The sequence below is a fragment of the Mercenaria mercenaria genome, chromosome 5 (assembly GCF_021730395.1).
Source record: "Mercenaria mercenaria strain notata chromosome 5, MADL_Memer_1, whole genome shotgun sequence".
Taxonomy (NCBI): domain Eukaryota; kingdom Metazoa; phylum Mollusca; class Bivalvia; order Venerida; family Veneridae; genus Mercenaria; species Mercenaria mercenaria.
The window spans coordinates 97073032-97087686 of record NC_069365.1 but is presented as its reverse complement, the minus strand read 5'-3'; the positions used below and the strand labels follow the sequence as shown (position 1 = coordinate 97087686).

The 14655-nt window shown below is 35.6% G+C and overlaps 1 protein-coding gene and 1 long non-coding RNA gene across 2 annotated transcripts in view; both read right to left on the bottom strand.

Annotated features, from left to right (window-relative positions):
- LOC123558016 (protocadherin-like protein) overlaps positions 1-14655 on the bottom strand; it is a 62391-nt gene that overhangs the window by 20777 nt on the left and 26959 nt on the right. Inside the window, exons 20-21 of the mRNA XM_053544398.1 lie at positions 13655-14403; positions 5002-5058 (exon numbers count right to left, since the gene is read on the bottom strand). Coding sequence (XP_053400373.1) covers positions 5002-5058; positions 13655-14403 — 806 coding nt within the window. The remainder of the gene's footprint in view (positions 1-5001; positions 5059-13654; positions 14404-14655) is intronic.
- On the bottom strand, positions 594-3369 carry LOC123558017 (uncharacterized). The gene is made up of 3 exons (XR_006687747.2): positions 1518-3369; positions 1119-1236; positions 594-662 (listed from the first exon to the last, which is right to left on the bottom strand). It is a non-coding gene; the product is annotated as an uncharacterized LOC123558017 (long non-coding RNA).

The window sequence follows — 14655 nt, the reverse complement described above, 5'->3', positions numbered from 1 at the left end:
TGTGTGACTGACCTTTGAAAGCATTTCATAAAGTAGTGCTTGAGAAACCTGCTGATATGTAAAACTCCTGGCACATTTTTAAACATGATTGATTAATTTTTAAATTGTAGAAATTCTAATTAAAATCTAATTTAGTTCATCAAGCTATATAAGTGTTACTGTTTTCTTGTTAACATCAAAATGTAAGGAACTTAAAAGGGACAAAACTATTTTTTTAGTATGACTTTCAAGCTTTTAATGGTGACAGAAGACCCCAGGTATTATTTCAGGCAAGATAGAGCAGGCACTTGTTTTAACAACCAACACTATGTAAAATAGCTGGTCCAGGATAACTTTCCTACATGAAGGAATGCTATACCCCTAGTGTGGGTTTCAAATGCACAGCAACAAAGGGCAACTGATACCACATCAGTTTTGAAAAGTAAAAATATTTTCAAGCAAATAAAAGGTGTACTCTATATGGACAAACAGTACTGTATGCTCTCTGGTATGACATATTATATGATGAATTCTGAGAAGTAAAAGTGAATATGTATAGCATGTATAAGTCTTAAATATGCGCTACAGGTCTTAGAAAAGACAAAAATAACTTACTTTGTTTCACAATTGAAAACTCTGTACTTGCAGACCTCTAAAAGCCTGTGTTGACTGCAGTTTCATACCTGAAAAAGTAAAGCTAATGTTCAAACTTATCCTGGTTTATTAAAGCTAGTTATGACAAAATGTAATATCAGTAATATGGTCTGTCAACTGTTTCTTCAGAAACAAACAATAAAATCTGCTTTAATATGAAGAATTAATAAATTATTTATAATGTGCAATACATTTATTACTATCACTCTAAGATAAGAAGGAATATATATATTTGCTACTATAATTCAGACAAAGACATATATCTTTAGAATGAAGGAATTTTATAATTACTTCATTTTGAACATTTCTTTAGAATGAAGGAATTTTATAATTACTTCATTTTGAACATTTCTTTAGAATGAAGGAATTTTATAATTACTTCATTTTGAACATTTTATAAACTTAAACTGACATTTTCATGGTTCTATATGACTGTATGAATTCAAGAGGAAGAAAAAAAACTCAATGGCTTTTTTGTCACATACCACCAAGAATACCTGACTAAAATTGGACTGGGAAACAAGACGTCTGCTTTACGCCATGCTGCTATCTGCAATTGACCGAGATTCCAGGACTTCAACTCTGTTCAACATTGTCCACTGTCTGTTACAAAAAAAAAGTCACTGTTTAGAACGTTATTTATAATACAATATTAAGAAAACAGAAAGAGTTGCTTTAATGCGACAAACTACCTTTGAAGGGTTATAATGACTGGTTATAATTTGGCAGCCAATTTTTTTATCATGAACATAAAAAAATATCAATTTCTTGCTATTTCCTATTTTTAATAATTGTTATCTCAATAATAACTCATATATTTGTCATAGGTTTAAATATCTGCTTAACAGTTTAAAAGTTATTATGGATTCTATTCCCTTTATTACCTCTCTTTATGACTGACAGTTGACTTGCAAAATCTCAGTTTGTGCATAAGCCCATGTATGCAGCACTCTGTCCCAAAAGTTTGCCTTGAGCAGTGTTTTTTTTTCAGGTCTGGTTACTGCACTGAGCAGTATTGTTGTCTGTAATTTCTTCTGGCATTCTGCAACATAAATAGTTTTAAAGACATTATAATAAACTGTGATACCAAACTTGTGTGATAAGAATGTTTCATTTGTAACTTACATTGCATGACATATGTAATATCACAAATATGTCAAATCAAGATTTCAAGCCAGATACAAAACCCCTAGAGGACTCTCGACTAGGCATTGGGTTACCTGATGACTATCATGCAGGCTAGGCGGCGTTCAGTTAATTTATTGGAAGGCAAGAGAATTCCTTGACTTTTTTATCCAGTAAACATATGTTCAATACAGACAGGTCATATTAGTTGTGTAGCAGTTCTCGTATCGCATGGCCTCGGTAGCTCAATTGGTAGAGCGTTGGCACGGTAAGCCGCAGGTCCGAGGTTCGAATCCCCGTCGAGGCTGCACATTTTTCTTGAGACTGTTACATTTGGGGGCTCGTCCATGATGCTCACCCTTGAAGCCCATGCAGGGCAAAGCAGTTTGGCTGGGGTATGAATCTGAATTCGGTTAAGTCTGCGGCAAACATTGGCCAGGAGTGCTAATGTCTCGCAATAAGAGGGAAGGTGTGTAGAGGTTCTCGTATCGGGTGGCCTCGGTAGCTCAATTGGTAGAGCTTTGGCATGGTAAGCCGAAGGTCCAAGGTTTGAAACCTGGTCGAGGCTGCTCATTTTTCCTGAGACTGTTACAGTTGCAATACTGCCAAACATACCCTTCGATTGTAGGCATTTGTCCGTATCGAATATAGATCATTGATGCCTATTTAATTTATTTTTATATTAAAATCAAGTCTCATGCACATTCAGTTTCTTTTATTATATAGATGATAAAAACACTGATACGAAGTAAATAGGGTACAAGTCGACCCCAAATAACCGTTGGTGATGAATGTCTGCAATATCGACACTAATAAAATTATACCTAAATAACCGAATATTTCTACAATAATTATTACCAGCATGTCCCTCCAATTGATCTGTCAACACAGGAAACAGCGAGGTAAACAGAATTTATGTGCTCAATATTTCCTTTACACTCGCTTCCGCTTCGTGTCGCACTGACCCAAAGCGCGTGCTTTTGTATGATCGATGACGTAGTTCATCCACTGTTGTGCCACGGAAAATCAAGTTTTACTGCTGAACAATCTGCAGTATTTTCGACAGAAAGTTTCGTCGTGGTTGCTCACACGGATGCCGCCATTTTATTTACGATATCGTAAATATTTACGAGACCCCTGACCCTCTCGTAACTTTACGAGGATTTTATGTAGAAACTGACGATATCGTAGCTACGTTAATTTTCATAAGAAACCTGTCAGACTTACGAGAATGTTGCGAGAGACTTACGAGAAAGATACGAGAAATATTCTCGTAAGTATCTTGATAAGACGGGCCCGTACTCTCTTGCGCCAACACCGTGTTATGTTAAAGTGTGAATACAACGTCCGGTAGCAAAAACAATAGCAAAAGAATTTTGCGAAACGTTGGCAAATCATATTTTGTTATAATTGATGTTAAAGAAATCATCACTGAATGTTTTCTTTTTATGGAGATTTATGTAAATATAGATAGCATTTAAAGTTAATGGTCGTCTACACTACGAACTACTGTTTATTATGACATCATTTTTGTTTGTATGTTTGTATTTGAACTTACAAAGTTAGTTTTAAGCAAATCACTCAGTCAATTAAACCATTAGAGTAACTTCGGGTATATTCGACACCTTAAGCATGAAAACGGTGAAGCAATTTTCGATTCAGAATGACTGGTGCGAACATTTCATGAAAATGAAAGTAGACATTTTCTGCGTCTTCAGTATAAAACGCTGCCCAGTGTTTGCATCTACATCGTCAATATAATGGATGTTATTCTGATTGTTGTCGTCGTGTAAGTTCGACATCTTTGGGGCAAATTCGGCACCCTGATGAATTTTAAAAATATACAAGCTGAACATTAATCATTTTATGTAGAATTACATTAAAAACAGCTGATTTCGCAACAGACATAACACATGGTTTTACTCTGACGAGTAGGCTCTAATTTTTCAGATTTCATAACTCGAGCTATAAAAAGTAAAACAAAAAATAATCTTTATTGTTCAGTAGATTATACAAACGCCGGCTAATTGTTTCGGGAAACAATATAATATATAGCCTCATTAATGATGTTTATTTATTTATTCGCTGCTGCCTTCTTTTTTGACATGATACCATTTTCTACCATCTGAACGGCGGGGGCAAGTTTTGACGGAGAGTAGCTGCAACACTTTGCATGAATTTGTCTCGACATTTTAATCTGATAGAAGGGTTTTTGTTACCGAAACATGTGGAGTATTCTGCTATGATTATTTTAAATAACGATCGATAATATGTTCTTATATATATTATACTTTGCATGAATTTTTAATTTTTTATTGATAATTAATTGTCATATATTCATATTGGTCCCAGGTGTAATTATGTGCACGCTAATTAAATGTACAGGTGCTTTTTAATGACGTAATTAGCGACATCAGCTCAGGTTAACATACTTTAAGAATCTGCGTGGACAAAATTAGGAAAGCTTGGATTGGTAAAAAAACGCTTAAACCACTTGTATGCCGTAAATATCCTTTAAAGAAGATATAAGCGAATAATTTTGAATAGTATGATGGATTTGCACGACAATGTTATATCTTGTCTTGCAAATTCGTTACCCCCTAGCCAAGGTCATGCTTGGAAACCGGGGTTACTATTTGTTTCTAAACATCAACATCAAATATAGTTCTGTTTGTATTTCGGTTAAATAAAGTCAAAATGCAATTGTAAGAATAGTTTTACATACCTTAGCTTTGCTGACCATTCTTACAGAAAACTGTAACTGCATGCGGTTTTCGTTCAAAATGAATTTTACTGTCGAAATTACCCGATGAGCGTATCGGAAAAGGAAAGAGCGCCTGTGTGATCAAAATGTTCTCATGATGTCATACATATATAAATATGACGTCATATAAATTACCTAAGAAGAATTATTCAAGGACATTATGGGTTTTTCTACACGGATATTAATTCAAGGTGTCGAATATACACGACTGTCGAATTTATCCGAAGTTACTCTACTTTAATGGCCGTCTTCTTTCCAATGTTTCTTAAATTGATATAAATTTTAACATGTGTTAATTGTAATAGCAAAAGCAATATATAAATTAGTAATATTCAATGGTGGCTTAATAAATCAATGAAAAAAGAAACATAGTGCTTTCCTTCTGAAAATGTAGGTATCTACTCCGTTTAGATGTTTACCACTTGATTCATATTCAAATAGTGTGATCGAAATATTAAAGTATTTTAATGTATACTCACGGATCATCGGTATCCGACCTGTCCTGAATTGCTTTCTTTATATCACTTGCATTTCGTCTGCAAAAATATTAGATTGTCATAAGAAAAGAAATCATAATAAAAAGAACGTCAACTTGATACTGATTCAACATTGTATATGAATCCTCTTTGATAGGTTACTGCAGTACAGAGCAACTTCTTCTGAACGAAGATGAATAATGTAAGAAATAAAGGAAAATATCTATGTTATTTTTCAGAAAAAAAAGACGTCGCTTAGATGGTCTTATAGTCTTTGACCAGAAACTGTCGTGCATTGTGTCGTTTTACCTATCAAATAAAAATGTCTTTTTGAAAGGAAAGCCATATCATTATAATTATACTGCGATTAAAAAAGAACACTTACAAAACATTTCCGTAACAAAAGGCCTGTCTCTGTACTAATGTTGTTTTTAGGTTTGTATTCCCAGTAGATGCTTCTAATATTGGTTAATAAGATATTCAGATGATTAGAAAACTTTTAAAAACCACGTACTACACAGAGAGTATAACACTTTAAACAGTATCATAACTTTTGTAGTAATATTCATCATTATCATAAAATTTTAGAGACTGGTACACTGATGTAAATCTATTTATACAGCCTTCTGCATTTAAGTAAAAGATATCTCAAACTGACAAAGTAGAAGAATACATTTTGATAAAAAAAACTGTATGATATGTTTGTTAAATATATCCATTGATTATGCTGTCACTAATTTATCCATTTGGAAACTGTTTCTTTACTACTTGTGTTTCATTTAAGGAGGTAGGTTACCTTCATATTTGTATGTGCGCATGTCCAACCGGAAGCTAACGTGACGATTTACGACGACGTTTACGACAAACTAAATGCGTTTGTATATTCATTCTTCTGAAAAAAAAATCATGAACCTGTCTTCGATCCGATGCTTTATGGTTTAATAATGCAGAAAAAATTAATAAATTGCCGCAGAAACGCTTCAAAACAATGTTGTCTTAAAATGACGTCATTGACGTCATGACGTTACGTGTCAGTTACCGCGCAAAGTTAATAGCTTTTATCTTGAAAGTACGTAATTCTGTGCATTTTCTTTATTTTAACTATTTCTAAATAACCATTATTTGCTGAAATATTTTTTATGAGTCTTTTGCTCTGAATAATAATCAATATTTTGCTTCTTTTATGTAGTTATAACGAAATGTTATGCGGAATGTAAGAAAATGGATAATGGTAACCAATGTTATTTGGAATATAGTTGGGTAAAGGTTACTTGTTACGGCCATTTTCAAATAAAAGATCTCGCAGTTTGATTTGTAATACCTATTTTTCAGGTTCCGTTGATAATTTGTTACTTATTTACTAAAAGTAAGATCTAAAATTGTTCAAATTTCAGTAGAAAATTGTGGTTTCTTGAATTGAATTGATGTTACCATGGAAACGAAGCCCGTGACCTATGTATCTAAATGTAAAATTCAAAAGCGTTGACACTGGTCTATTTAAGAAACACAGCTTCGGCTTTTTATTTTCATTTCAACAATATCTATGAGAATATTAGCAGCATCCTTAACGATTTTTCCATGAAAAATGCCAGACGAGGGGTACTGCTGTAAGTATTCTAAGCTGTGAAATTTGTTTGAATAAATGCAAATAACACGAAAATATTACTTACGTTAGAAATTATATGTTTTAAAGCTAAATCAACTAGAAAGATAATCTTATTCAATATTTTTTATAAGAAATTACGACAAAAAGCAAGATATAAGCTATTTTAAACATTTCTGTTGCCATGGTTACTTTAAACTTTAAGAAAAATAGGGTACCATATAAAGTGCTTGGTATTTTGCTAATAATATTACCCAAATATTCCATGTTGGTCATTAACAGAATGGCACTGAAGCCGTCGAAAACCCCTGTTTTTATACATAGTTGTTTAAAAATGAGAGAAAATGCGTTACCATGGAAACACGAGCCCCGCGACATATACATTTTAAGCTTATATTAGAAAGCTAATATGCATGCTAGTAAAATTATCAATTATGCAGACTTCTACGGATATCAATAAAACTAAAATACAATGAAAAGTGTTAAATATCCGTATTTTCCTTCTTCTTTCAATATGAAATATCTTTGGAGGGTCATGTTCTTCAAACCTGGATTAAAATTGAACTTGAAGGGACAGAGACAAACGAAATTGAAATTGTAGCAGTTAAAACTTCATATTACACGAAATGCAAAATAATGCTGCGTTTCAACTAATTTGAATTTACCCTTGTAACAAGGTAACCTACCTCCTTAAGGAAAATTTGTAGAATGACGAAAGCTTGCATTGATAAATTTAAGATAATACTTGCACAAAAGTTTTAGCTGTGTTGAAAATTTTGAGAATTATACAAAAGAATGAAGAAACCCATAAATTCAGTCTCACTAATTGGGTTTCCTATTGGATATACTATGTTATAGTTATTTTGGCATAATACGATCACCGATAAAAGAAACAATACATGCCGGCTAAATTACAGGTAAGATCGACAGAAACAATATGTCTGACCTACTACTTGGTTAACCATTAACCCCTATCCTGCTAAATTTTTATAATGAACTTGTCCACCGTGCAATTTGGACAGTACCATTAACTGTTAAAACAGGTGTTTACCGATACAATACTGACTGAATGGCGAACAGTGCAGACCATCCGTGCAAGCTGATCTTGCTCTGCACTGGTCGCAAAGGCAAAACCACTTGTCGTCAGCAGGCTAAGGGTTAAATTATCGTTGGAATCGACATTTGTAGCTTTGTAATAAAGACACCATCCAAAAAACAACGTAAGTCATATTTTTAAAGAAGTCTCTGGAACGACGTGAACCCCGCTTTCGAAAATAACAAAATAGAGTGAAAAGGACCGCTTCGATATACTCCATTAAGACGTCTCTTAGATAAGATAAACAAACCTTTCGAAAGATATTAGGTTAGGAGCACATAGCACCACAAACACAACCTCAGAGCCACGCATTTGCAAAGTAGGCTCACAACAAAAAGAAGCTATAACGGAAAAATATTGTAGACAGGTTGCTTCGAAAATCCAAGTAATTTTAAGTCTATGCAAAATATAGGAAAAAGGGAGGAATATGTGTGTTAGTGGGGAGGGGTGGGGGGTTGAAAATTGGGTGGGGATGAAGGGGGAAGTGGAACAAGGATGAATATTCAAAGGGAATGCTACGTTCCTTAATCGCAGTTAGCCTACAACGTAAACCGCTCGTGTTCAAAAGACACACACGCGCGCGCACACACACGCACAGACGCACACACACACACACACACACACACACACACACATTATTAAGTTACATAGATAAACAGATAATAAAATCTGTAAAAAGATCCTTTGGAAGCAAAGAATGCAACCAAGTAAGATATAACAACACAAACTCCAACGCAGTGATCTCCCTTGCCGCTTCGCTCATTGATCACTGCCAACACAACACTCACGTGACCATTGTTCATCACGTGATGATCGGATTTAAAATAAACTTATACGTTGATATAGTACAGAAATCTACCAAACTTTTGACAATAACATATCTTGGCCAGTAGGAAAATATTGAAAAGCCTCTATCTGTTTTGGCTTGGGGCCAATGACAGCATAATCATCTTGAACGGCATCAAAGATTAACGTCGACATACTCGTTTGTTTACTTTCAGTTTCGTTTCAGGATACTTAGCGGTCTTGTAAATAATTACCCATTTTCAATCACAGTCATTATTTTTTTCATTATGGGACATTCGCCTGTGCTAAATGAAGTGTAAACTTTGAAAACTTTGGGGTAAAATTAACAAAATAATTATATAATTAAAAGAAGTCCACTTAGCTGAATTTTAGCTAAAAACATTGTGTTGGCAGTGATCAATGAGCGAAGCGGCAAGGGAGATCACTGCGTTGGAGTTTGATAACAACACTTTAGGGCACCACCCAAGACACAGAGACGCACAAGCACACACACAAGCAGGAAAAAATAACAATCGGGCACTGCCTTAGGACTTCGCCAGCCAAAATTAAGGTAGTCACGATAACTTACTCATAGTAAAAGGTGGGGAGGGGGGAGGAAATGCCAAAACAAAGGAGCGTAAATGCAAGGGAACGGAATGGGAGCGATAGAGGGAGTGAGAAGAAAGAGGAAAGGAACGTTAATTACAAATTAGACAACACAAGCAACACAAGCAACACAAAATACAAGAAAGACAGAAAACAAATTGAAGATAGGGGTACCGCCTAGGAACGGTCAGTAAACAATATAAAGGAACTGGAGGTTTAAACGCGTTTAGGGCATGCCCACCTTGCACTTACCCTATCTTCAAGTTAGACAACGCACTGTAAATAAAATCATTCCCGGCTGAGAAAAGCCCTAAAATAAATAAATAAAAAATACCAGATCATATTAAGTAAAACATTAAATTATAGTAAATCTAAGGTATAATTACCCCAATGTACTCAACAACTTGTCTGAAGTCAGACCACCAAGTGAGAGAGTTGGGTTTTACGGCGAATCGACACAAAATGGTCATACTACCAAGAGCCTAACTTTTAAAGGCACGAGTAAGAAAGCTGCAAGACAAAATTTCACTCCCACTTTTTCTGCAACCCAAACAGATGTATTTTGTTTCAATATTTCAACTTATTTAGATTTAAAGATTGAATACTTTTTGAAAAATCTGTAAAGTAGATCCCTCGGAAGCACCGAGAACAAGGCAAACAGTTAAACTTGCAGACTCGGTTTGGTTGAGTCTGTTCATGAGCAGTAACAGAAAATGCAACACTACCCACGCCCCCTTACACCGGCTTAAACACGAATCTTCAAATCTAAATGAGTTGAAATCAATGATCACGAAGGCAGCGTTGCATTTTCCATTACTGCTCAAAAACATACTCAATCAATAACATCTGTAAAAAATCCTTTGGAAGCAAAAAATGCAAACAAGAATAATAATAGCAGATTCGGTTTGATTGAGTCTGATCATGAGAGGTAATGAAATGTGCAACACCTCTAACGCCCCCAGCGTCGGCTTAAGCGGAACTCTATAACACATGCTGTACGGACTCCATGAACCCAAAGGACCAAAAATATAACAACACTGAATCCAAGTACAGGGTTAGTGTTAGGGTTCGGAAACCGAGACTTTTCACTCTTTGCCTTGTTCTCGGTGGTTCTTAGGGATCTACTTTACAGATTTTATTGACTGCTTTCAATGTTACTTCAAATACGTCAATAATGCATTATTATGCTCGTGTTACGTCATCTTCAACTAAGAGCTGTCTGGCATACAGTTTTGTGGACATAGCCCAAATCAAGCTAGTCCAGTGTGCAAGAGATCCATTAAGTATATCATTATAAGTATAAGAATGTATGACATTTTACGGTGCATACGTGACAACCTAGAGCTATCAATGACCCTAGGCACCGTTCTGATAAACAGAACGGAGCTTAGTCTCGTGACCTTTGTGATGCACTCTGTATGCAGTCTTGAAGATGTTAACAAGTAAAAATTGCTAGTTTTAACAAAATCCTTCAAGCAGTTTAGTAGATATGGAGCGAAATAAAGGCTTAAGGTAGTTCTGCGCGTCTGATAAACAAGAAGTGATGGCGTAACGCCATTTATCCGGAAAACGTAGAATAAAATAGAAAAAGTAGAAACTTCACAGGTCGCTTAACACGACAAAAGCGAAAATGTTGCAGGTTCGGTTTGATTGTGCCTGTTCATGGACGGTAGTGGAAATGCATGCTACCGTCCACGCCCTCTAGCCCCGGGTTGAGCAGAACTCAACATTTACACATGCTAAAAGTACAAAAAAGCAATTTAGAGACATCCGCAGATGTATCCTAACGGCGGTGAACATGGAACCTCCAATGATACACGTGTTGAGGCGTGTAATTCCATGAAGAGCGGCGTTTGGTCCCCATATAAAATAAAGGGTTTGCCCCAAACGAGAAAACAATGGGCAGAACTAAACAAATTGGAATTTAGGAAGGGGATCTGAGGTTATGGAGCCTGCGTATCACAGGAACTTTCAAAAGACAAAATTAAAAAGCAGACACCATATCCAAGGGGTGATTATACAATACCCAATGCTATGAAAACGGGAGTATTGGAACCACCCGGGCCGAAATGGTCATGTTGAGAAACTAAACACTACCAATAACACGACATAAAAGTCGTGCTGAACTATCTGAGAAGCCTGGATCCGGGGTGCGGATATGTAAATCATTTTATGAATTAATAGCAACCTTTGAGTAAATTTATTACAGTGACACTGCTATGGTCTTTCTAAAGTTAAAATATGATGTTTAAACATCTGACACGTTAAAATATTCAAAATAATATTTTAAAATTAGCGTGAAAAGTGCGGTTCACTTAAGTCATGTTAAAATATCTAAAAAAAATATGATATGTACAGCTATGAGAAGTTTCATTAAATTCTACATTGTAGAAAAATTTCTGTTTACGAAAATGTTATGAAAGTTATGATTTTCCCATAGACTTTCATCATGAAAAATAGCGTGAGGTCCAAATTTTTCAAATCAGTCTAGCAAAAAATCAAGCACACGACCCTATCTTTTTATTTTTTTAATTTTCTAGGTATATTCTGAACTTAATCGAATTCTAATTGGCAGAAAATATTTCGATCCAAACGTGCAGAACTACCTTAATTGCCATTTGGCTCGTAACGTTGGACCTTGACTTTTAATATGTGGCACGAGTAGTGTGCTATGTATTGTTTCTTATTTTGATGAATAACTGATGCTAGTTTAAAAAATCACCGGTTTAGTAAATATTATGCAGATACAGAATTTAGTTATTTGAAATTTGACGTCCAAGGGTGGCCTTTGATTATGACCTAGAGACCTGGGTCATGTTCTCTGCGTTACATTTTGGTAATAAAGTGTAAGACTCCTTGGAACTTTTCTCCAAAATCCTACATAAAACGGACGTAGGGAGAGAAATTTAGTCTTTCATTTTTCTTAGTAGTGTCCATAAATGTTAGGCTCCTGGTGATTTGACTTCATACAAGTTGTTGAATACATTAGTGTTTACTAGTACCATAGATTTGACATAACTTTATGTTTTACTTAATATGATCTGATATTTTTTTTACTAATGTTCTCGCTTTTCTCAGCGGGGAATGATTTTATTTATAATACGTTATCTAACTTGTTGAAAATAGGGTAAGTGCGAAGTTGGCTAGCCTTAACGCGTTTAAACCCCAGGTTTCCTTTATAAAGGTTACTGACCGTTCCAAGACGGCGCACACTTTTCAACTTGTTTTCTGTCCGTCTGGCATTTTGTGTTGCGTATGTTGTCTTGTTTGGTGTTAGTATTTCTTTTCTCATTCTCCTTATTCCTTCTATCAACCCTCCAATCCTTCCCCTTTTTGCTTTTGCTCTCCTTTGCTCCCTTTCTTTTAACTATGAGTTAGTTATCGTGACCAACTTAATTTTGGCTGCCGGAATCCTTACGCGGTGCCCGATTATTATTTTTTCCTACTTATGTGTGTGCGTGTATTTGCTTGTGCGTCTGTGTGTCTTGGGCGGTGTGCACTACAGTGTTGTTGTATCTAACTTGTCAGTATGTTTATCTATGTAAGTTAGTTATATGTGTGTGTTTATATTTTGTACGTGAGTGTCTACGCTGCTGTGGTTTACGTTGTAGGCTAACTGTAATTAAAAAACGTAGCAATCCCTTTTGAATATTCATTATTGTTCCACTTTCCCCCCACCCCTTTCTTCCCCCTGCCCTTACACGCATAAAATCTAAATGTACTTGTTGGATTTTTGAGGCAACCCGTCTACAATATTTTTCGGTTACAGCTTCTTGTTGTTGTGTGCCTACTAAGCAAATACGTGGCTCTGGCGCTGTTTGTGGTTCTCTGTGTTTCCGGGAAAACTACACGTTCCTATTATCTTTTGGTATGATTGGCAATTGATTATAGGTTGATGAAAATTCTTTCAGCAATTAAGAAGGTATGGTAGGGACATTAAATCATATTATTAGGCCTCCGGCTGTGGCGATGACTTTGGAGGTTGCTAGTTTAATAGAAATCCTTCACAGATAGGTAAAGATATGGTGCGGACAAACCTAAGTGTAACCTCTTCTGTAGAAGTAGAGACCCGGTCATACGCTCAGCACGTTGTCTTATTACGTTAACAAGTGATTAAGTGATGGTAATTATATTAAAACTCTTTCACCTGTTAAAATCATATAGCGAAGACTTTAAACAAAACAATGCTTTGAACTTTCAAATGCGACCTTGACCTCGAACTTGGGGAGGGACCTGGAATATGCTAGAATCGTTTCGTATAATGAAAAACAATGAACCTCTTAGCAGTGTAGTTACTGAATATCTGCTCAAGGGTTTTGAGATACCAGTACATTTTCGGAACGACGTACGGACGGGCAATACACCGGACCGACGTACATGTGAGACTTTATTATAGCCCCAATATACTCCATATCTGAGGTAAAAATATCGTTCAGTCTTTTTCATTTTACTGAAGGGTTATTGATGTATATTCACATACTTGGACTTTCATCTTGAGCAACCAACTTTAATAAAGCTCAACGTTCTGTATTTATGCACTTGCTGTTTGTTTAAGATTTACTTACAGTTTTGGTTTAGGTTTAAGCTGGCAAACTCGGTAGGGTTTCATACGACAGCACATATGAATGAACAACAATAGGATTATAACTGCTTCAACACACAGAGAAGATACCACGGCTTTCCCAATGTTAGTACATAAAATGCATCGCGCCCTTTCTTTTGTTGGAATTGTTGGTTCGAACGACGTTATGTACCGTACAATGACGTTAACATGCGACGCACGTGGATTAGATTCTCCATCCGATACTTTTATTGTGAATTCAAATGTATAATCATAATTCCAGTCAATGTAGTCGGATATAAAAAGTTGTCCTGTGCTGCTAATAGTAAAATATTTCGACCCCTTTCCTTCTCCAATTATTGAAAAGTCGAACAAACCGTCGTCACCATAATCGTTATCAGTGGCTGTGACTGTGAACAATGGATCTATAAGTGTCTGATTACTGTATATAGTAATGTCTTCTGCAGTAGTACTTAATGAGGGTGAAAATTCATTCACTGCTGCAATGTTGACAACAATAGTCCCTGCATCACTAAGTCCGTTCCCATCATCACATGTTATCTCTAAAGAAGTCGTCTGCGGAGGAACAACGCCATTCTCGAAATCCCAATTTTGAGCGAACGTCATGACACCTGTAGATGAGTCAAGTGAAAAGTAGCTCATGTCTGTTCCAGACGTTATTGCTAAACTCGTAGTTTGTCCGACGTCAACATCGGTGCAAGTGAAAATTAGTGTTGCCACAGTGTATCCAGCCTGAAAAACATCAAGTCGCACTGGTTTATAAATATCCAGATACTGCTTCCTTTTAATTTTTAGCATTTTCATCTTGCAGTATTTCATAAAATCATCTGTAATGTGCGCTAAATTTGACTGAAGTTTTGAAAATGCAGACGCAAACAAAAGTTTTGTCCTTAGCTTTATCCAAATTTTTGTTCAATATTGAATTCGTTAAAAGTATTGTCAGACAGATACATTATCAACTGACTTTTAAATTTGGAGAAATAA